General features: G+C 40.3%; 1 protein-coding gene across 5 annotated transcripts in view; it reads right to left on the reverse strand.

Moving 5' to 3' along the window:
• Positions 1–446: 446 nt before the first annotated feature.
• Positions 447–22,981, reverse strand: part of RO60 (Ro60, Y RNA binding protein) — a 37,057-nt gene continuing 14,522 nt past the window's right edge. For 4 of the 5 annotated variants that reach the window (XM_006129140.5, XM_006129139.4, XM_025187782.3 and 1 more), the window contains 5 exons: positions 20,180–20,317; positions 15,975–16,091; positions 14,311–14,424; positions 11,902–12,048; positions 447–10,917 (listed from right to left, as the gene is read on the reverse strand). In XM_006129140.5, the coding sequence (XP_006129202.3) occupies positions 10,765–10,917; positions 11,902–12,048; positions 14,311–14,424; positions 15,975–16,091; positions 20,180–20,317 (669 nt within the window). In that variant the 3' untranslated portion in view covers positions 447–10,764. Of the gene's footprint in view, positions 10,918–11,901; positions 12,049–14,225; positions 14,425–15,974; positions 16,092–20,179; positions 20,318–22,981 lie in introns of those variants that run through there. The other variant, XM_006129143.4, reaches the window with a different exon arrangement.

Here is a 22,981-nt window from a genome sequence, read left to right on the forward strand (position 1 = left end):
GGACCCAGTCCCCTGCGATCCAGCAAATTCCCTTCTTCAGGACACGTGAGGTCCCAAGGGTGCCGGACCAGCAAGGTCCAACCTGTATTGGAATAGCCTCTAGCTTTTGGAAGTGGATCCCCATTCTTTGTAGTTTATCCCTAATTGAGTAACTTCAAGCTGACTCTCCTAGGATCCCAATTACTTCTGGCCACAAGATGCAAATCCAAGCCCTCTGAGATGGTTTTGTGAAACTAGAGGGCATGGATGCTGGAGAAGTTATTGACATGTCTCTAGTCATGTCTATGTGCTATCAAGGATCTGGTTTTTTTCCATGAGCAAACCACTATGTTTCAAATATAAAATTAAGATTACTGTTTAAGGATCTAAGCAGATTTTTCCTCAACCAAAATATACAGAAAAGATGTGTTTAATATGAATGCCACCAGATGAAAATAACCAAAGTCTCCTAAGCATATTTTATTTATTACTCAAATTCTACAGTCATAATACAGTTTACTACCATTATTTCACTTGCAAAAGTTTCAATATAATGTACATCCAAAGCCAGAACAGCATCAAGACCCTGCTATATTTGAGAAGTTAATAGGAAAGAATATCCCTTTCTTCCTCAAACTGGAACATTACATTATTAAAGGTGCATTATTCACAATAAAAGAGACTTCACACTGATGAATTATTATTGGTCACTATTTGTATTCAATACATGTAGGATTGTGGGCCCACACTGTACTGCACAAATTCACAGTAGGATACAATTCCTACCATACAGCTAAGGGAGCTCACAGCCATGGGAAAGTCAGGGGGAAGACTCCATGCTTCTCAAAGGGATGGTGCCTTGGACAGAATGCATGGGGCCATGGCACCCAGTTCTTAGCACTGTCTGGAGCACAGTGTTTCAGCAGCAATTTAAAGTACTTGGGTCTCCGCTGCTGCTACAGTAGCAGCAACAATTGGCAGCCCTGGTCACTTTAGAATCACTGGGCTCCATGAAAGTTGCCTCCCCTATACCCCCACTGCCGTTGGCAGGCCTGCATACAGAGATGCAGTATTGAATTTCTCGTCAGAGCAGAAAATAGGATGATTGGAAAGAGATCTTTTGAAATCTAAGACCTGCACACTTATTCTCACAATATACTTAATCAGCCTGAACATTAGATTGCAATAATTTTTAGTTCAAATAATACTCTCTCTCCACTGTTTCAGAAAGGTACAGTGCATCTTTAACATGTGTAAGAAGTTAATAAATGCACTGACCTTGGATATGTACATTGCGAAGTTCATTACCTCTTGCTAATTTCTTCACTGCCCTGCTAAGTTCTGATTTACAAGGACAGATCCATCAAATTAAACACAAGCAAATTTACACCTCATTAATTTTATATTTAAAAAAAAGTAGATTTTTTCTTTTTTTCCTATATAGTTTAGGTCTCAGTAATGAAAAACAAGATCTCAGTTGAAGACTGCTAAATCTGCAAAAGAATTTTTCAACTTCATTTTGTTACCTGTAAAATTTTTAAAATCTTTCTAAAATACTAACCATTTGAGTTCTACACTGCAGAAACCTGAGGGAATTAAGTCAAAATTCCATTAATAGTTCAGGAAATGCTGTATGCATATAAATACTGAATGCCCATTTACTAAATAAAGATGACTACATTAAGGCACTCAAAGGGTTCATTCAAAGGGTCTTCCTTCCAAAGATCTTTTCTCAAATGAATTTAGTTTCTTTTATAGAAAGTAGTATTCACTTTGGGATGGCACAAAGCTATTTACATACTTAAAGTGATATTTCTACTCTAAAACCTGTATTGGCAGGAAAGGTGTTCCATGTTTATCAAGGACTTCAGATTAAAAGTAATCATAAACTGCACAGGGTAAGGGGGTATATGATAGAGGTCTATAAAGCATGAGTGGTGTGGAAAAAGTGAATAAGGAAAAGTTATTTACTTATTCCCACAATATAAGAACTAGGGGTCACCAAACGAAATTAATAGGCAGCAGGTTTAAAACAAACAAAAGGAAGTTTTTCTTCACTCAGCGCACAGTCAACCTGTGGAACTCCTTGCCAGAGGATGCGGTGAAGGCTAGAACTTTAACAAGGTTCAAAAGTGGGCTAGATAGATTCATGGAGGTTAGGTCGATCAATGGCTATCAGCCAGGATGGGTGGGAATGGTAGCCGTAGCCTGTTTCTCTGGAAGTGGGAAACAGGGAAAGGATCACGTGAGGATTCCCTGTTGTGATCCCTTCCTTCTGGGGCATCTGTAATTGGCCACTCCACTGTTGGCTGACAGGATACTGGGTTAGATGGACCTTTGTTCTGACCTAGTATGGCCGTTCTTAGGGTGAGTTTGCAGATTCACTTTGGGAACTGAGTTAAACATGTACATCACCAGTGATAAAGATTCTGCAATAGAAAACATAGCTGTGTTGCTTACGATGTCTAAATCAAACTGCACCGAAGTTTTTCACCCAGCTCAAAGTCTGCTAAAATGGATGCAGAGGTAACTTGCTGTAAATCAGTTAAATATCCCTACAGAACTCTGAATAAATCCCAGGAGCAAAACTTCTGCATAAGAAAGTGAATTTTATTTTTTTCCAATATCATACTTTAAAATGAGAATGTGGTAGAATAGTCATTTTATTTATTATCTCTTGTGCTCAACTATTAAGAAGCTGTAACATTTATTATCAGTATCATTTATTATTTCTATTCATTATTTGTCAAAGAAGTATTTTTACATGTTAAGTGTTACCACTTATTTAAACATTCGAAATGCAGAAATATCTGATGGGAAAATGTCACTATATGAGAAACTATACACATACAGATTTATAGGCATCATATGTCCTGCTGAGATGTTAAACTTAACCTCAATTTTAAATATGACAAGGGGCACATATATCATCGTACTAACTTTACCCCATATTTCTCACTGACACTATTGTTGGCAATGCTGTATGCCAGGTTATCTTATAGTATGGTATAACTGTTACAAGAATAAATCTGTTCAATGAATCTATTGTACATATGTCTCTATGAAACCTTTGTAATAGCTAGTATAAATCTGTAAAGACTGAAATATTGTCAAATCGACTAAATTCAGCTACCAGATAAATGAATCCATCTCCTTTCTGAAATTTCTATTTTCTAGACAAGAAAAATCCGTTAACCAATACTACAAAGCTGCCTATCCATTCAGAATATTTAATATGTCCTTTATTAATCAATACAATTTTAAAAAGAGCATGATCAAAATCACACAAGCTAATATAGAAGGCTCTTCCAACCACAAAGCATGTTAAATCATTATATAGTTAGGTGTTAGATCATCGTTGAGAAATATTTTCCAAAAAGAAAACTTCTAACCTTCTGTAACTGTTGTTAGAGGTGATGCTCATGCTCATTCCAATGCAGGTTTGTGTGTGTGCTGTAGGCCTCACCCTTGGAAAGTTTTCCTGGTGGTATCTATTGGGTAGACTCAGGTGTCCTCTGAAGTCTCACCCTGATGGTACAATATATAGCACCCTGCCAGCTCAATCCCTTCTTGCTGGCTAACTCCAACAGAGGGGTAAAGGAGGGTGGGTTTTGAAATGGACATTAAAAGCATTTCCGGAAAATCATGCCAATCTAGACGCAGCCTATGTGGTTATTCTGAGGTAAGTGCTTGGATTTCTGAGCCCTTTCTGACAGAAGTAATGATGACTAGAAAGGCCATCTTCCAAGATAGGTAAAGCAGGAAGCATGGTACCAGTGGCTCAAATGTATGTCCCATCAGCTGCAAGTTGGCATTCCAAGGATGTGGGGCTGTTGTACTTATAGGTACATCTGTTCCAGCTCTCACTGTTTAGGAGGAGTTCTCGAACAGACACTCATTCATAGACAAACACTCCCAAATACATAGTATGGAGTATATATATGGTACATGCAGGATCCCAGTACGTGGGGGGAGCTGGTTTAGAAGTCAAGCTGCTCCCAGTGCACACAAGCTCCCCTCAACCTTGCCTGTAACTGCTGAAAAATTCAAGTTATGCATGTAATTAAACATATTTTAACATCCCTAATATATAGTAGACTTGGTACCAGTGACATTAAGCGATGCCAGGAGTCTGTTGCTGGTGTTGACTTATTTCGCACTGGGGGGATATGGCAATACTAGGAGTCCCAGTCACCAGAGCAGTCCTTTCTTGGTGCTGAGGCAATGGAATGGTGCTGCCCCTCCCTCAGAGAGACTGGGGCACTCTTCACCAACTGTTACGTACTGTGTCTGTTCCAGTACACTGTGTCTGTTCCAGGGCACTGAGGTGGGACAAAGCCCTGCTTCTATGAAATGGAACCTAAGTCTGTTCCTATCCCTACTTGTCCTGGGATTGAGGCTCCTGCAGATTCTGCATCACTCCTGTATGTGAGTCTCCTCCAGATCCCTCAGACAACTATGATGCGGGTCACTGGCATCAGTTTATGGTGTGCTGCTCTCTGAGCCCTTGGAAATAAGGAATACCTCTGTGCTCAAGGCCAGTTAACCCTGCTAAGTGGGGAACACTTACTAATTATACTACTATATGTATTAATTAACCACTAACAGTAACTGTTTCACAGAAAGTCCACAGAGATGAAGCACTTACAAAAACACAAGAGACCAGAGATGTTCCAGCAACTGTAAGAATGGAACTGAGAACAGCAGGTTGATAGGGTCTTATGTGCTGCGCCATGAAGGTGTGATGAAAGGGTGCATCAGAATTGACCCAATGAATACCGCTGAGGGAGAAACTTTCTGGCAGCAATGTGTTCACCTACACTCCAATGGACATAAGCAAGCACTTGAAGCACAATTTATCCTACCATACAATTTGGCTGTGTCTAGACTGGCAAGCTTTTCTGCAAAATCATCTGCTTTTGAGGAAAAACTTGCCAGCTGTCTTCACTGGCCGCTTGAATTTCTGCAAAAGCACTGACGATCTCATGTAAGATTGTCAGTGCTTTTGCGGAAATACTATGGCTGCTCCCATTCGGGCAAAAGTCTTTTTCCGAAAAACTTTTGCGCAAAAGGGCCAGTGTAGACAGCAGAGATTTGTTTTCCGCAAAAAAGTCCCAATCGCGAAAATGGCGATCGGGGCTTTTTTGCGGAAAAGCGTGTCTAGATTGGCCACAGACGCTTTTCCGGAAAAAGTGCTTTTGCGGAAAAGCGTCCTGCCTTTCCGGAAAATCATGCCAGATTTTAGACGTAGCCTTTGATTTTAGGTGCAATGATATTTCCTATATTTTACAAATCACAGTAGCCAATCACAATGGTGCCTCTTTTGGCTTGATAACTTATGAACAGTGTGATCTAGCTGGGAACAAATTTTCCTACAATTTGTATGCTAAAGAAAGGAAAATTTACATTTTAAAATATTTAAGGCAAAATATTGTAAATAAAAGGAATGCTCTCATGTTGTTAATGAGTATGGTATCTAGCTTCATAAACTTCTCCAAACAACAATTATCTTACTATAGTACTATACTATATAAGACCAGAAGCACAAGGCAAATTGTGAAAAGTTAAATAGGAGTAAAGATTAAAAGACCAGAACAGAGGTGGAGAAGAGAGAAAAATCCCAGTAAGAGTGGAACAAAACAAGGGAGAGGATAACAGATAACAAGCACAACTATCCACATGGATTAAAAACTGGAGTGTTTTTTGCAATGGAGGAAAAATGGTTAGCTGAAGGTGTCCTTGGAGATCAAACCTGCATGTCCAGATTAATGTATTATTCTTGGTCCAAATTTATATTTAGGTTTGTGCTGTATAGCTTTTTAAAGACAGAACTGTATAGGCTTAAAGGAGTATAAAAACATCATGTATTACTGAGCTGTGTCTACAAGCTAGCTGAACAGGTATTTTAGCCACCAAGTGGTTTTATAGTTAGTTATTTAGCTTCTCTGATGAGGTAACTGGCTCTGTGGACATGGGGAAGTCAGTGGATGGCATACACCTTGACTTTAGCAAAGCTTTTGTTAGTCTCCCACACATTTCTTGCCAGCAAGTTAAGGAAGTAAGGACTGGATAAATGGACTGTAAGGTGGATAGAAAGCTGGCTAGATTGTCCAGCTCAACAGGTTGTGATCAATGGCTTGATATCTGGTTCATGGTCAGTTTCAAGCGAGATGCCCCAAGGATTGATTCTAGACCTGGTTTTGTTCAACATCTTTATTAATGACTACATGAGGGAATGGATTGTATCCCCTGCAAGTTTGCAGATGACACTAAGCTGGGGGAGAGGTAGACATGCTGGAGGGCAGGGATAGAGGTAGAGATAGGGTCAGGAGTGATATAGACAAAATGGAGGACTGGGCCAAAAAAATCTGAGGAAGTTCAACAAGGACAAGTGCAGAGTCCTGCATTTGGAGTGAAAGATTCCCAAACGTTGTCACAGTCTGGGGGACTGACTGGCTAAGTAGCAGTTCCGCAGAAAAGGAGCTAGGGATTACAGTAGATGAGAAGGTGGATGAGTCAATAGTATACGCCATAGCCAAGAAGGCTAATAGCATATTAGGGTGCATTAGGAAAAACATTTCTAGTAAATCTTGAGAAATTATTCTACTGTATTTGGCACCGATGAGGCCATATCTGGAGTATAGTATTTAGTTCTGGGCTCCCCACTACAGAAAGTATGTGACTGCATTGGAGAGGGTCCAGCAGAGGGCGACTAAAATGATTAGGGGGTTGGAGAACATGGGCTGTGTCTAGACTGGCAAGTTTTTCCGCAAAAACATATGCTTTTGCGGAAAAACTTGCCAGCTGTCTACACTGACCACTTGAATTTCCGCAAGAACGCTGACGATCTCATGTAAGATTGTCAGTGTTGTTGTGGAAATGCTATGCTGCTCCCATTCGGGCAAAAGCCTTCTTGCGCAAACGCTTTTGCCCAAGAGGGCCAGTGTAGACAACGTGTTATTGTTTTGAGCGCGATCAGGGTTTTCTTGCACAAAACCACGTTTAGAGTGGCACGGACGCTTTTCCGCAAAAAGTGCTTTTGCGGAAAAGCATCCGTGCCAATCTAAACACTCTTTTCCACAAATGCTTTTAACGGAAAAACTTTTCCATTGAAAGCACTTGCAGAAAATCATGCCAGTCTAGACGTATCCATGACGTATAAGAGGCTGAGGGATTAGGGCTTATTTAGTCTGCATTAAAGAAGAGTGGGGGAAGATTTGATAGCTGCCTTCAACTTCCTGAAGGGAGGTTCCAAAGAGGATGGAGAGAGGCTGTTCTCAGTAGTGAGGGACGGTGGAACAAGGAGCAATGGTCTCAAGTTACAGTGGGGGAAGTCTAGGTTGGATATTAGGAAAAACTATTTCACTAGGAGGGTGGAAGTACTGGACTGGGTTACCTAGGGAGGTGGTGGAATCTTTCGGCTTGACAAAGCCTTGGCTGGGATGATTTAGTTAGGGTTGGTCTTGCTTTGGGTAGGGGGCTGGACTCAGTGACCTCCTTAGGTCTCTTTCAGCCCTAGGATTCTATTAGCCTGACTGTGCAGAGCCAAATGGAAAACAAAAACAAGATGTTCCAATGCAAAGAGTATTAAGTTGGAACGATCATTTCTACTCTCTAGTGAAAAAAACAATTCACTATTATTTGTCAGAAGTTTAATTCCGAATAAAGGTTAGCAATTACAGCTTTAGCTCATTTTCTTTTTCATGTTACTGTACTTATTAGACTACTTCTTGCCCCCAGACAGATTGACGTAAGAACAGATTGACGTAAAGTACACTCCAATTATCTTCTCCTAATCATTCTACATACTAGAAACTTTGGGTTACTGGATTTAAGACTAAATAAAATCATAACACAAATGCTATGGTTATCTTTGCAATCAACTTAAGGTTTACAACCATATGTAAAAAAAGGAAGAGGTGAACAGCGTACAATGTCTTACAGACTTGTGCATGAGGTCAGTGTTAACTTCCAGATCTCTGTCTCTGTGCTCTGTACCATTCAAGTGGAATTGTAGGTGACAGCAGCCTCTATGCATTGCCCTAGGAAAGGCTTTTGCAAATCTCAAGCAATCTGCTATTGGGGGGAATTACTACTCTCTACCACCTCCTTGGAAGGCACAAACCTTACTCATTGATTAATTAGGGGAGCAGTCCATCTAAGGGATACTATAGTTCTATTTGTACAACCAAAACCATTCAGAATATAAAACTGTACTTTATTAGTAGTTCAGTAGAGTATGGATGATGGAGTAAGGTAAATACTTAGAAGCAACTTTTCAATAATGAAGAGGATATGATTAGAAGAGGTATACAAGTCTAAGAGATGTTTAATGTACTGAATGTTTACCTTCACTCTGCTTATCTAGTGCAAGAATTTAGGTTTTCAAAACAGTTGCTCACTGATTTAGTATTAGTGTAATTCCCCATTTCTTAATCTGTTAGTAAAGTCTTTAGTCCAATTTTTATGACAGACGTGTGCAAAAAATGCATAAGCTCATTTAACATTAAGTATCTAGTTTCCTACTTTTCCAATAGATTAATATTTATACTAACACTAGACTCCTACTACTTCCCAATAAGAAACTGTACTTACCACATCTACCCAGTTTTTATTAACATTTCTGGCTTAACATTTATTAGATAGGCAACTATTGTGTGTCAAAAAAAATTACTAGTTTAAAAAAGTGCCCTTATTTGAAATAACTAACATGGTTTGATCAAGTGAATAGATTCCCCACAATCCCTCTCCAGGCCAGCACACTCAGAACATTACTGTTGCTGAACCAGAGAATTTGCTGGACTACAGGAGATCAATTTTTCAGCAACATTACCAACACTTCCACTGCTTAATGGGGTCTTAGAAGACACTTAGTAGTAAATTAGAGCTAAATAACAGCACAGAACACAGAGCCAGGACTACTGGCTGTAAACAAGTTCTACAGGACAGTGGGAAATTTGGCCACACCTATAAGTGGACATCCAACTAACTAAAATCATGCCGGACCAGGGAGTGCAGGACTAGAGAGGTTGAACCTGTAACTAAAAAACCTTAAAGATAAAAATTGTGTTCTTAAGTCTGTGAACTAGAGATGAAAGTACCTTAACATTTCTTACAGGTACTGTCCTATCATAACCCAGGTTCCCTGCCAGCTCTTTAAACAGCCCTCTGCTGGCTTTTGCTGCAGTTCAACCAGCTCTGGCCAGAGCTGCACAGCAGGGTGCAGACGCTTACTTTCACCTCTGCTGTGAACATACTGAAAACACCGTTTGATAAACACATTACTATTAATTTACATTCTAAAACAGATTCAAGAAGTTATCTGTAGATAACTTTCTCCCCTATGCCATTTTACCATCATATAGAAGATTCAGATGTTCACTTGCAATCTCTTGCTAATCAAGTAAGATTCTAAGTATGAAGGGGGCAGCTACATAGTACAAAAATCACTAACAATGTCAATATGAAGTAGGAATGTTAATGTATACCTGTGAATATGGTTATATAATGTGGATAGTGGGAAGAAGTGGGAACCAGTGTGCATGGGGAGATGGCTTCTGTGGAGCTGCCTGCCTATCACCCCCCTCTGCCTCCCACAGAGGCAAAGCGCAGGCAGTGGGGGGGGGGGGGGGGGGCGCCCTAGCAGGAGCCAGTGCTCACCTCCTCCCCCATGTGTAAACGTGTAACCTCTACATGTTTACACAAATACATGTATTTTAACATTCCTAATATGATTAAGAAATAGTTTTGAAAATTATTTCTCTTATTTTAATAAAAGAATCAGTGAAGTAAAATTTTAAGTGATTAAATGCCATGAAAATACTCTGTTTGTTTGGGGTTTTTTTTGGGGGGGGGGTAGGGAGGGCGGAGGGGAGGGTTGATAAGTTTGCTTCAAAACAATGAGCATATTTTTTTCTGGTTATTTCTATTAATGGATGACCAAAATTTAAATGTTTAACAAATACACCTGAATTAGTGTATCTACCTCATTTGAAAAGCACTTGAAACTCAGCAAGCTATAGCTTTGGCAGATGGGACTTCATTTTATAACTTCAGGAACTTTTTGCTAAACAGAATTTGTATAAATTTCTTACAAAGCTTACAAATTCTACAGTAGTGCTGCTGAAACCACAATGTACAAAAACTGCCTTTCAATTTACCAAAAAAGTTACATTTTAGAAGATCCAGATCTGTTCAGAAAAAGTATGATTATCACAATTTAATCATATTTCCACTTTCACTGTGTCACTATAAAATCTGACAAGTAACTTTTACACTCCATCACAGTTACATGGTCTAGTGCACTCCAAAAATATTTCTTTTATAGATTTGAAACTGAACAATGGAAATGGTTGACTTGTACTTATTCTTCTCAAATACAAAGATTTAAAAAATTAAGCTGCTGTTAAATGAATACTATTTAAAAACACTAACGCTATTTCCCTTTCCTGCCCCCATTCCCAATACCAGAAGTAATTTAGTTTATTGTTAAAGACAAAAGACATTGTACAGTGACAAAACCTTAGTACAGTTCAACTATTATAAATGAAATTAAATCAAACTGTGTAGCTCTGTTTAGCAGGCTTTCCTATTGTTGTTTTCAAGCTATGTGCAACAACAACAACAACAACGTCATTTCTCATTTGTTTTTCCCCTTTACAAAAAGGTATCATTCTGATATGTGCATCACGTGCCATATTTTAGTACAGTACATTTGGCTGGGAGTTCTCAGGGCAGAGTCTCTTGCCAGCAGCAGACCCCTTTTGAATAGTAGGTGCCTAGAGATTAAATCAAATCCAAAGTGAAGTTGCGAATGACATCTAGAGCTCCCGTGTCAAAGCCACATATATCCAACATCCCTCTGTCATCTGGGTCGGCTATGGTAAAGCCATTTGATGTCATTCCACAAACGATCAGTTTAGATGGAATACTCATTTTCTAGAAGTAGGAAGGAAAGCAAGTCATTTCCAGTACACCAGAATATGCACACACAATTTATGAACTAGGGCCTAATTCTGCAGTCCTTACTCAGGTACTCCACAATGCACTGATTCAGTGCTGATGGCAACAGATTTACTGAGTAAGGATTGCAAAAATCTCTCTGAACTTCAAGTCAAAATAAAAATCTATTTGATTTATGTGAAAACGAAGTAAATGCCATCAGTTGCAGTTACACATCATCAAAGCTTAGTGAAAGTGATACAGAGTTAACCCACTTTTCAGCAGACTATTTGAAATTAAAACATTTAAATTTTCTATAGATTAGATTTCATACAGTGGATGTCTATTACCGGCAGTCAATCATCTATTAAGAAGGGACAGCTGCATTTATGGATAAAGCATAGCTTCTGCAGTCAGATCAGATCTCAGCTCTGCCTGAGACTTCTTGAAGACTATGAGGCCAGTTATTCAACATCTTTGCCTTAATTTTATCCAACTGCAGAACAATTAATCAAACAATACAGAACCCTTGTAATATAGGTGACTCTTCAGTGTTTGTGAAAAACTTTGAAGTCGTCATGAGATTTATAAAGTATAGGGTATAATTTGAATATAAACGAAATAGCTCTCCTACTGAGGATGCCAAATGCCTATTATGTTCAGAATTTCAACAATATTTTATGACAGTGGAACATATTTATAGAGAATTTTTTCTGTAATTTGATTTCAGAAAGTTCAACATTAGAATGACTTGCCGAAAGAAAGCCTACACAGTTTACAAGATGAGCACATGAAAAGCTACTGGAGGCCAGTAGCCTGCAGAGCTAATAACTTCAGTAGCTTCCCTCTTAAAAATATAGTAAGCATAATACATTTCTTGAATTAAACTTCTCTCAAAAAGAAATATTTGGACAATTTAATATTTATTCCCCACCACTGTGTGAGGTGACAATTATACTGTATTATCAGAAGATTATTTACCTCCCTGTACTTCCTCAGAGCAACCACAGGGTGAATATTTCCAGCAAAGGTCTCATTATCAGTGAATACAATAAAGACATCAGCAGCTGTGTGTGTTTTTTGAGCCCATATCATTGGAAGAGAACAATCAGTGTTGCCCATTGGAATCTAAAAATACATAAAGATATAAATTACGAACTGCATAGGACACTTTCCCTGACAATTCTAGAAGTAATATAATGATAACTTATGTATCTCACCCCATATGATCCTGAAGTTTGATAGTACAAAGGAGGACATGAGAAAGTTAACACTTTCCTACTGCTATCTACAGTCCCATTCAAGAGTTAACATTCAACAGGTTACTCTTTCTTTGATATTATTGCATTGGAAAAACATTGAATATAAATGTATCAAAATCTCTCTCTCTAAAAGTTTTTCCTGCTGGACATCAGAATGATCTTGCCAGGTGACAGAATGATGTCATCACGTTATCAGCATCAACAGGTTCTCTCAGTGAAGTGAGGCTGTCTCTAGACAGCGGGGCTATTTTGGGATACCCCTAGAACTCTTTCTGCAATATTCCTTCTTAAACAGTCATTTCCCATTTTGTATCAGTCCTATTTATCTCATACCATTTCTCCAGATCACTATGAATTTTCATCCTTACAAAGTACTGAAAAACTCTCTCAGCTTGCCATCCTTCACAAACTTTATAAACATACTCTTTATGACATCATCTAAATTACTGATGAAAATATTGAACAGAACCAGACCCAGAACTGATCCCTACAGAACCTCCACTGTTTGTACCCTTCCAGCATGACTATGAATCATTGATAACTAGATTCTGGAGATAGTTATCCAATCACTTTTGCACCCATCTTACAGTAGTTCCATCTAGGTTGCCTTTCCTTAGTTTGTTTATGAAAAGGTCATGTGAGCCATATCAAAACCTTTACAGAAATCAAGACAAAACATATCTACTGTTTCCTCCATCCATAAGGCTTGTTACCCTATGAAAGAAAGCTATCGAGTTAGTTTGACATGACTTGTTTTAGGAATATTAAAAAGCTGGTAATTGGGTAAACAAGTAACTGCTGAAATCTCAACGGTTACACGATTACCAGCACACGAACAACAGAGCCACAGACAGCTCTCCAGAGCTGGTGCGTGCTGCTGCCTCTATCTGATACAGAGGCAGCAACACAGGTTGGCAGCCACCTCTTTGTGTAATTGTGAACCCAGGTTTATTGGTTAACCATTTGTACGGTTATACTTTCACAGCCTTAACTTCTTCTTGACAAATCCATGCTTACTACTACTTATCTTATCTTCTAGATTGTCTGCAAACTGAATGCTTAATTATTTGCTCCATTATCTTTCCAGGTACAGAAGTTAAGATTACTGGTCTATAGTTTCCTGGGATGTCTTTATTTCCCCTTTCAATAGATGGGCACTATACTTGCCCTTTTCTAGTCTTCTGAAATCTCTTCCGTATTCCACGACTTTTCAAAGATAATCGCTAATGGCTTGGATATCTCCTGAGTCAGCTGACATAGTGTTCTCAGATGCATTTCATCAGGTCCTAGTGACCTAAAAGCATCTCATTCGTTTAAGAATTTTTTCACCTCCTCTCCCACTTTCAGCATCTGATCCTACCTCATTTTCACTAGCCTTCACTATGTTAGGTGTTCAATCACCACCAACCTTCTTGGTGAAACCAAAACAAAGAAGTCACTAAGCACTTCTGCTATTTCCACATTACCTCGTTTCTACCTCTTCATTGAGTAATAGGCCTACCCTGTCCTTAATATTCCTCTTGCTTCTAATGTAATTGTAGGGGGTTTTTTTTGCTAACCTTTATATCTCTAGCTAGATCGACCTCATCTTGTGTCATTTGTTGTTGTCAAGCACAAATTAACATAACTGAAAAATACTGATTAGATTAGAACATTGCAGTGGCTATGCAGAATTGAAGATATTACGATGACTGTTTATACAACTGTTCTGAAAATGTAAAGTACTTTACATCTCAAATATCACTATATGCAGAAGCTTTGGTAATATTACAAAAAAATTGCACAATTTTGCCTTGCAGAATGCATTGTTCTCAATCTTTTTTTCAGTTTGAGATTATGCGCCAATATCACTTCTCTAAAATGATGTGTAAAACTATTCAAAGACCAAGGTAACAGAATTTGTTTGACATAGCTTTTCAGTAGAAACCAGCTACATTAAGAACAGAAAAACAACAAGAAGAAGAATATTTAAGTAAATAAATGTGGAACAAACACTGCTTGGATTGATTACAAAGCAAAAATAGAATGCAAGTACTAAGTTACCTAAAATTATGCCTTAATTTTTGGCAGTGGTTCATCAGAAGTATACACTACATAGAGTGCAACAAAATGGAAAGTATTTACATACTTCATTCATTTTCACTAATACTTGAGGTAACGTCATGTCTTTTGTCACTGGACAAGGGACCATTTCATGTGAAAAGGCAACAATATTGGAATCTCTCTCTGTGCGTGCAACAACCTGGGAAAAAATAGAGTTTCAGGAAATCAGGTCAAATATTTTAATTATATCACTTTGTAATTATCTGCAATTTGTTTGTTTTGTGATAATTCATATTTTTTCCTGAAAACACAAAACACCAAATTGAAGAACAGATATAACAGACCCTCCCCTGCCCCCCAAAATGAAGTCAGTGCAAAGTAAGGATAGAGGTGAAACACTATTACCCTAGAGTGCCTAACTATTGCAGAAATCCAAGACGAACTACTAATAGACCTACTCACAATCACAAGTAATTGTTCATTTTTCACTTTTAGTTATGAAGTTTAATTTCCCCCACTTTCTTTCTCTTTCGTTGTTGCTAGAGGACACTATTTATATTTTTCTGTATTCCTGAAATTTAAAAAGCACAACTAACTGAACTTAAAATATTATCATCCTTTCTAAATTAACATTCCATCTGAGTGAATACACTCCTCAAAGTATGACTTGATTATATGGATTAAAGTATAAATTTTTTCCCAAATGTTTTTTCAATTCAGTCTGCACTGTTCTGTCAAGGAAAGTGATTTTAAATATTTTCTGACAGATCAAATAAAAAGCATTTGATACACATACTGGGTACCTGCCTTGAATTCAGGTTAGGGATGTAATCAAATAGTCGACTATCTGATAAGCCTAGGCATACTGGATAGTCGACTACTTGCTTACATCACTTGCTGTATCACAGGCAGAGGGAGATGGGGCAGGAACTGGTGCTGGCTTAAAAAACGTCTCTGTAGTGATGCCTCCCTGCCCCACCCTATGCTGTGAGGGGCTGCTGGACCTGGCATGAGCTAGGACTGAACAAACCTGGCTCAGTCCCAGCTTGCGCTGGGTCTGGGACCTACCTCTGCCGTTTAAATGCAGCAGGAGCTGGGCTGCCTGCACACCTGGCTCTTACTATATTTAACTGCAGAGCCTCAACAGCTTTTCCTTATCAATTAAATTATGTCAATAGTCATGATTTTTATCGACTACACGATTAGTGGATTATCTGCTTCTTTACATCCTTGATTCATGCAGCTTTTACTGACCCTAGTTACCAGCAACCTCCAGCACCCTTTTAAGCAGTCAGAAGTAAGAGTGTTCTTGATATATTGTGTATGCCAGAAGCAAGGAGAAGGGTGGAACAGAAGCCACTTTTGGTGGCTCTATGTCCCTCAGATTTTTACCATGCTTAGGAATTCCTCTAGTGGCAGCTTGTTTTCACTTACCCTAAGATGGATCTCCTGGGGTTTGATTTAGCGTGTCTAGGAAGGACTTGCTAAATTGACTGCTGATGGTGCCCCCGATGACCCTGGTACTTCACCAGGATGTGAGGAGCAAGGGAAGTCAACGGGAGAGTTTCTGCTGTTGACCTCCCACAATGGGGACACTGAAGAAATTTGACCTAAGGTACATCAACTCCAGCTACACTATTCCCATAGCTCAAGTTGCATATCTTAAATCGACTTTCTCCAGTAGTACCGTCTAGCCTCAGTGAGCTCAAGCCTAAAGAACTCTGAACAGTTAGAGAAGAGATTTCTTACCATACACATTGCTGCAGCAACCATACTAGCACTGAGCACGCTGCCCAAAACTCTTTGCGACATGGAAGCACTGACATCAACAGCAAGCAAGAAACGTTTTCCCGTTGGTTCCACTGTCTAAACAATGGCACAAATACACATGTGCACATATATTAAAAAAAAAAACCTCTCAGAATTCTACTTGATTTTCAATTCACCCCCTTCCTATCCTAGGAAAATACATTTAAAAGCAGTTAAGCAAACCAAGTCAATTCCCCCCATTCTTTGGCACAATATAGTTTTATAAAACACATATTAAAACTCTGCTACAAAAATTGATTACCATGTTACATGATGCCTCTCATACAAAAGATTTCTAAAATTTCTAAAGCAATTTGAAGAGCCTTTTATAAAAATAGATAACTTTCCCTAGTTATAAAACAAAGACACAATCCTACACAATAGGTTTTAAGAGGAAAAGAGCAACTTCACCTGTTCAAACTAAATGGGAATTTAGCTTCACAGAAAGAAGTTACCCATGTTTAAAACTTGCCAAAAAGAAGGTTAAATAATAACCCTGGTGCTGGTAAAAATGTCCTGAAATCATCTTTGATGACAAGTGGTTAGGACTCCAGTTTTTCCATTTTATCTCAAAGACTGCATCTCCTTTATCAACAGAGTTGTCCTGTGAGAGAATTTCATGTGGACTTGGTGACTTTAGGGGAGACACTTTTCTGACAAATTCTGTAACAAATCAATACCCTAGCATCATTCCACAAGCAAATGGAACCAATCATATTACCAATAGCTGAATTCAATTTATCCAAACCATTTTTTGGCAAAAGTACCATGGCTTCAAAAATATTAGCAACAAAAGCTTACATTGCACTGTAAGTTCTAAGAATTACACATAGCTTACTTAAACATTTACCAGAATTGTTTTGATAAATAGAAAGTTATTACTAGTGTAATTACAGAACTATTTAACCAGTGCATTCATATCTGAAGGTTAATTGCCATTTTATTGCCACATTTTTATGTCTATCTTAACTTCATAATATTCTGAAAAGGCCCAGAAACAAGGAAAAAACATCAAAACAAAAAACTAGCTAACCAAGAGTTTTGGTTAACTGATCAAAACAGAAAAAACAACAAATAGTCTCGCAGCATCTTAGAGGCTAACAAAAAAATGTAGATGGTATCATGAGTTTTCATGGGAACAAACCAATTCTTCAGATGAACCCAATAAATGGCATTCATCTGAAGAATTGGGTTGGGCCCACAAAAAGCTCATGATACCATTAGGGTTGCCAGGTGTCCGGTATTCACCGAGACAGTACGATATTTTCGCCTCCTGTTTGGTAAAAAAATTCAGAGAATACCAGACACCTAAAATGTCCGGTATTTTCTGATTTTTTCCTCGGCCAGGAGGTGAAAATACCAGGCACCTGGCAACCCAACGAACACTCCCTGGCTCCCAACCCCCTCAACTCCCATGCTTACCTGGTTCTGCAAGTCTGTCGGCACAAAATGTCTGCTGACCAAGGGGAAGCCTGGATCTTAGTGCTCAATCACTCCCCTGTTCCTATCCCTGCACTCACTCTTAAAGGGGACATGCTATTTTAATTAAAAATGTTTTTTGGCTTAACAACTTTTTCCTTCAACAGAACTTTTTCCCAGTGTTTTTTTTTTTGGGAGGGTGTGGGGGGTAAGAGGGTGTTCGGTATTTTTGTTTCAACCATCTGGCAACCCTAGATACCACCTACATTTTTTGTTAGTCTCCAAGGATATGTCTACACATCAAAGCTATTTTGGGATACCAGAGGTATCCTGAAATAGCTATCCCATGTCTTCACAAGCCACCCGTTATTTCAAAATATTTACTGAAATAACAGGTGTGCTATTTCAGCATCCTGGTAACCCTCATTCCACGAGGGTTAAGGGAAGTCTCAAAATAGCACTTTATTTTGAAATTTGGTGCTGTGTAGACAGCATCAAATTTTGAAATAGCCTATTTTGAAATAAACTTGAAATAAAAGTACACAATTTGCGTACCACAGATTGTGTATTTTATTTCGAGTTTAGAGTGCAGTGTAGACATAGCCTAAGATGCTGCAAGACTATTTGTTGGTTTTTAAGTTTTTCCCAGTTACAGACTAACATGGCTACCCTTCTGAAACTTTTAATCAAAAATAGGTCACTCACTAGCTTGTTCACATACTCCTTAACTGAAGCTAATGGTTATCTGAAAACATTATAGTATTACACTTCATAAAACATCATAACAGCTGATGAAAGGCAATTTTATTCTGTAATCATTTCAGCCAATCTTTTTGAACAAACATGTATAGCTTCAAAAATTAAAGGGGCACACAGTTTAAGGTGCTGGATTAAAGGTAGGGAAAATTCAATTATGAGGAGAATCTCCACTAAACACTTATGATATTAATCCTGCTGATAGGAGCAGGCATATTTCACAGAGCATAAACTTCTTTAAAACTGAGTACCGTATATTCCGGCGTACAATACGACCTCTGAAGTTAAAAAACATCCCCCAAAAATCGGGGGTCGTCTTGTACGCCGGATGCCCCGCCGCCGGAGCCCCTCCGCGGCTTTGAAAGCCTCGGGGGAAGCCGGCGGCGGGGCATCCCAGGCGCGCATGGGCTGCCCGCCCACCGGAGCCCCTCCGCAGCTTTGAAAGCCTCGGGGGAAGCCGGCGGGGGGGCATCCCAGGCGCGCATAGGCTCCCCCCCCGCCGGAGCCCCTCCGCAGCTTTGAAAGCCTCGGGGGAAGCCGGCGGGGGGGCATCCCAGGCGCGCATAGGCTCCCCCCCCCGCCGGAGCCCCTCCGCGGCTTTGAAAGCCTCGGGGGAAGCCGGCGGGGGGGGGCATCCCAGGCACGCATGGGCTGCCCGCCCGCCGGCTTCCCCCAAGGCTTTCAAAGCCGCGGAGGGGCTCCGGCGGGGGGGGAGCCTATGCGCGCCTGGGATGCCCCCCCGCCGGCTTCCCCCGAGGCTTTCAAAGCCGCGGAGGGGCTCCGGCGGGGGGGAGCCCAGGCGCTCCTGGCGGCTTTGCTCCCGGTGCCTCTGGTCTGCTGGGGACCATCTCCAGCAGACCAGGGACACCGGGAGCAAAGGAGGCGGAAGGGCGCTGGGGTATAAGATGAAACCCTATCTTTTAATTAAAAAGATAGGGGGTCGTCTTATACGCCCAGTCGCCCTATACGCCGGAAAATACGGTACCTCAAATGTCTGGAAAACAAAAATGTCTGTCTCTCACTTAAAAACAAAAAAACCCACACACTTGCAATGTCATGGTACCCTTAAGCTAAAAACAAACTAACAAAACACCTCCACTAATTTTGGATTGAGTAGGTTAAAAACACAAAACAATGGACTGGGTAGGTGGAAACAGAATTTGCACTGTAAGAAAAAGTATTAAGAAGGTAGTAGGCAAAAAGTCTTGGTGTAACAGGGTCAGCACTCACCTCTCAGCAGTGCCTATTCTCATTGGGTGCGTCTGCACCCTTTTAAATGATTCTCAGGTGTTTTTTCCACATTCATCCTTCAGCTCCTCCGGCCCCAACAGAGAGCAGCCACAGCCAAAAGAAAAGGAGGCCACAGGAGTTCCGCACATGGAGCCCTGAGCACCTGCCTAACCTTAAGCAGCTTTGTCGCTTAGAGGAAACCCTTGAGCCCACCCTAGGCTCAATCCTTACTCAGTATCAGTCAGCCAAGAGCTCCTTCATTGCTCCCTTGGTCCCTGTTAGCAAACTGTCTTTGGCGCAAACTTAAAAGCCAGCTAATCTCTCATTCTCCTTGTCCTTGCCAGCCTACTGTATGTAGTCCTGCTATTCTTCCAGCCAGGCATGCAGTTCTTTATTCTTCAGCTCCAAACAGCAATTAACTATTATTCTTTGTTCTGCAGCTCCTTTTACATGGCCTTCCTGGCCCCAGCTGCCTCTTATTGGTTGCTTCCTTGCAAACGCCCTAGGCTTTCTGGAAGTCTTCTCTACTGCTCCTTCCCTGGGATGGGTATGTCAGAATCCTGAGGCTCTCAGCAGTGGGCCTGTGAGCCTACTCCACCCCATGGTACCCAGGCAGAATTTTAGGACCAAACTCAGTAAGTGTACTTGTATATCTTATTGCTTACTCTGCTTTAAAATACTCCAGGCTTATGACTTCTTTAGCAAGGGTCTGCAGATACGATAGTTAAACAGATCATTACCTTGAATGTCTTATAAAAGGAGGCATCAAGAGCTTCTATAATGTCTTTATCAGGAAGCCAGTGAAGTTTTCCCCGGTTTCCATGTCCTGCTTTGTAGGTTTCTAATGCAACCAAAACATGGAATGGATGTATTCGAGCCTATAAGCAAAACATGCTTTAAAAATATATTTAAAGTACAAAAAAGTTCAATCAGTTCTGAAAATTTAGCTACAAATTAAATTACCTCTCTCTACAGTTGTAATTATTTACCTTATTATATTGTTTTTTCAAAGTTTTAGATACACTTATAGGCACTCATCTAATACTCTGTGCCTCTATTTAATATATTAAAAATCACAACAAAAATAAATGACTACACACACATACACATATCCACTTCAGTCACCACACTCCTAGCAACATCCTTAAAAAAAAAGGAGAAAAAAAGATCTCTTGATTATGGGGATTATTGCACCACTGTCCCATGTCCAGTCTCTCCAACTGCTCCCTCCTCAAAGGTTAGGCCTTGTACCTTTACTCATCTCAGGGTGGAACTTTGCAATTTTCCCATTCTTAGACCTGCATCTGGTTACAATTAGGGATGTTACGAGTACAGTCAGTTACATGGTTAAACTGATAAACCTGGGCTTAGCGGTTAATTCTGACAACTACATGCAACACCCCGTCCTCCCCTTGCTGCCCCTGTATCAGAGACAGTGCAGGGGAGAGGGAGACAGTGCCCATGGGGAGCCAATTTTTAAGCCAGCTTTCGCAGAGTCACCTGCCCTCCACCCACTGCATCCCACAGACAGCAGTCCGGGGGGGGGGAGCGATGGCCTTCAATAGCTTCTATGGAGCTGCCCCCCCCCTGCTGCCTCTGATAGAGAAGCAACAGTGTGGCGGGTGGAGTGGAAAGCGGGAGGGCAGGCAGTAGCCAATATGCACGAGGAATTTATTGGGAGGTGAGGGGGGTGGGTGAGGCGGTTCCACAGAAACCAGGTCCCCACGTGTGTTGGCTCCCTCCGGCCCTCCCCACGCTGCTGCCTCTATGGGAGATACCAAAGAGTGGGAGAGGGAGGGCAGGCAGCTCTATGCAAGCTGGCTCCCGGCATGTATTGACTCCTGCCCTCCCTCTGCCTCCCAGTACTCCGGGGGAATCCAGCTTAAGAGCCAGATTCCCAAGAGCACTGGCTCCCATGGAGCTACCTGCACACCCCAGCCCATGCTGCTGCCTCTGATAGAGAGGGAGGGAGGGAGGAGTCCATGAGCAAGTGAGCTTTGCCTTGTGCACCAATATTGAGGTCATGTTCACTTGTTCGGATATGTGCCACTGTGACACTCAACTTATTAACAAATATTGTATATGTATTTTGTAAAATATTATGGAAGAAAAAATACTAAAACAAGGGATAATTAACAAGGTGCGTAACTTTAAATGTGTATTTAATATGAAGTCAAATAAAAAGAAAATTAATGCTGTAAAATTTTAAATGGCCAACTTCCTCTGTTTATAGCCCTCTCCCAGATCCTCCACCTGCTGGAGTAGATGATCTCTCTTCCAGTCCTACAGGACTGTTGGCACTATATCATTTAGGATGTGAAGAATGAAATGCACTTGGAAAGTTGCCTATCTTTTCAAAAAAAAACTAAAAGCCTTCAAGGTCCTATCCAGTCAGTTCTATGCATTAAGGATGAAATGCACAAGTGATGTGGCCATCAACCACACTCAATATTTAAGTCCCGAGTTGGAGCTATGTGCACAGTGGCCACTTTGCCAAGAGCTTTGCACATACACAGGACACCTCCCTCTGTTACCTTGGAGATCTGGCTCTGTTCCACCTACTTGTACAGTCCTACTGAGATGTTCTACCTCTAACCCCTTAGTGGCCATACAATAGCAGCCAAAATTGGTATGTATGAGCTAATACTTCTAATAGCAGTAATTTCTGATTGGATGCTGGCCTGAAGAACCCCCAGGGGATGCTGCTGCAGAAAGTACAACAACAAATTCAATTTGTTTTGTAAATAACGGATTTTTATCTAACCTTAAATCAAATGTCATCTTATTATAAATTCACAGTAAAACCTTTCCTCACTTCCTCATGCATCTGACGAAGTGGGTCTTTGCCCACAAAAGCTTATGCTCCAATACATCTGTTAGTCTATAAGGTACCACAGGACTCCTTGTCACTTTTGCAGATCCAGACAAACACGGCTACCCCTGATAGTAAAACCTTGATAATCGTCAGTTTGCTAATCTCAAACCCAAATCCTCATTAACACCTTGCAATCTCACTTTATCTACTTTGTGAAGACTTAACAGTCAAATATTGTAGTGGAAGCCCATAAGGTAAAGGCTTCTTTATTATTTATAAAATACACAATGGTCCATTATTTATAATTCAAACAACTATGCATGTAAAACACCAAAATACTTTTTCTGCTGCAGTAGTTTTGAGTTTGTGTTTTTCTGCTGATTTGCTTATTTGTAAAGTTTGCTAATTTACTATGGCTCTCCCAATCACTAATGTTAATTAGCTAGTTTCTACTGCATAAAGTGTTCTCTGTAGTATTTCTACATTACTATATTTGGCAATAATATGGACAGCATTAGTCTTATGTATATTTTTTTTTAAACTGAGGAAAAATAATTTTGACTAACATTTAGTAACAGTGCCTGCCCACCTAACAGCCACAGTCCTAGTCCCAGCTGGAGCAGCTGCCTGCCAACCATGCAGCCCCAGCCTTCACCTGTCTCCCACCATGAAGCTCCTCCAGCCGCAGCCAGCAAGCCGGAGCAGCCACCTGCCCCCCTCTCATGTG

Source organism: Pelodiscus sinensis, chromosome 9, assembly GCF_052426305.1.
Source record: "Pelodiscus sinensis isolate ZL-2025 chromosome 9, ASM5242630v1, whole genome shotgun sequence".
Taxonomy (NCBI): Eukaryota; Metazoa; Chordata; order Testudines; family Trionychidae; genus Pelodiscus; species Pelodiscus sinensis.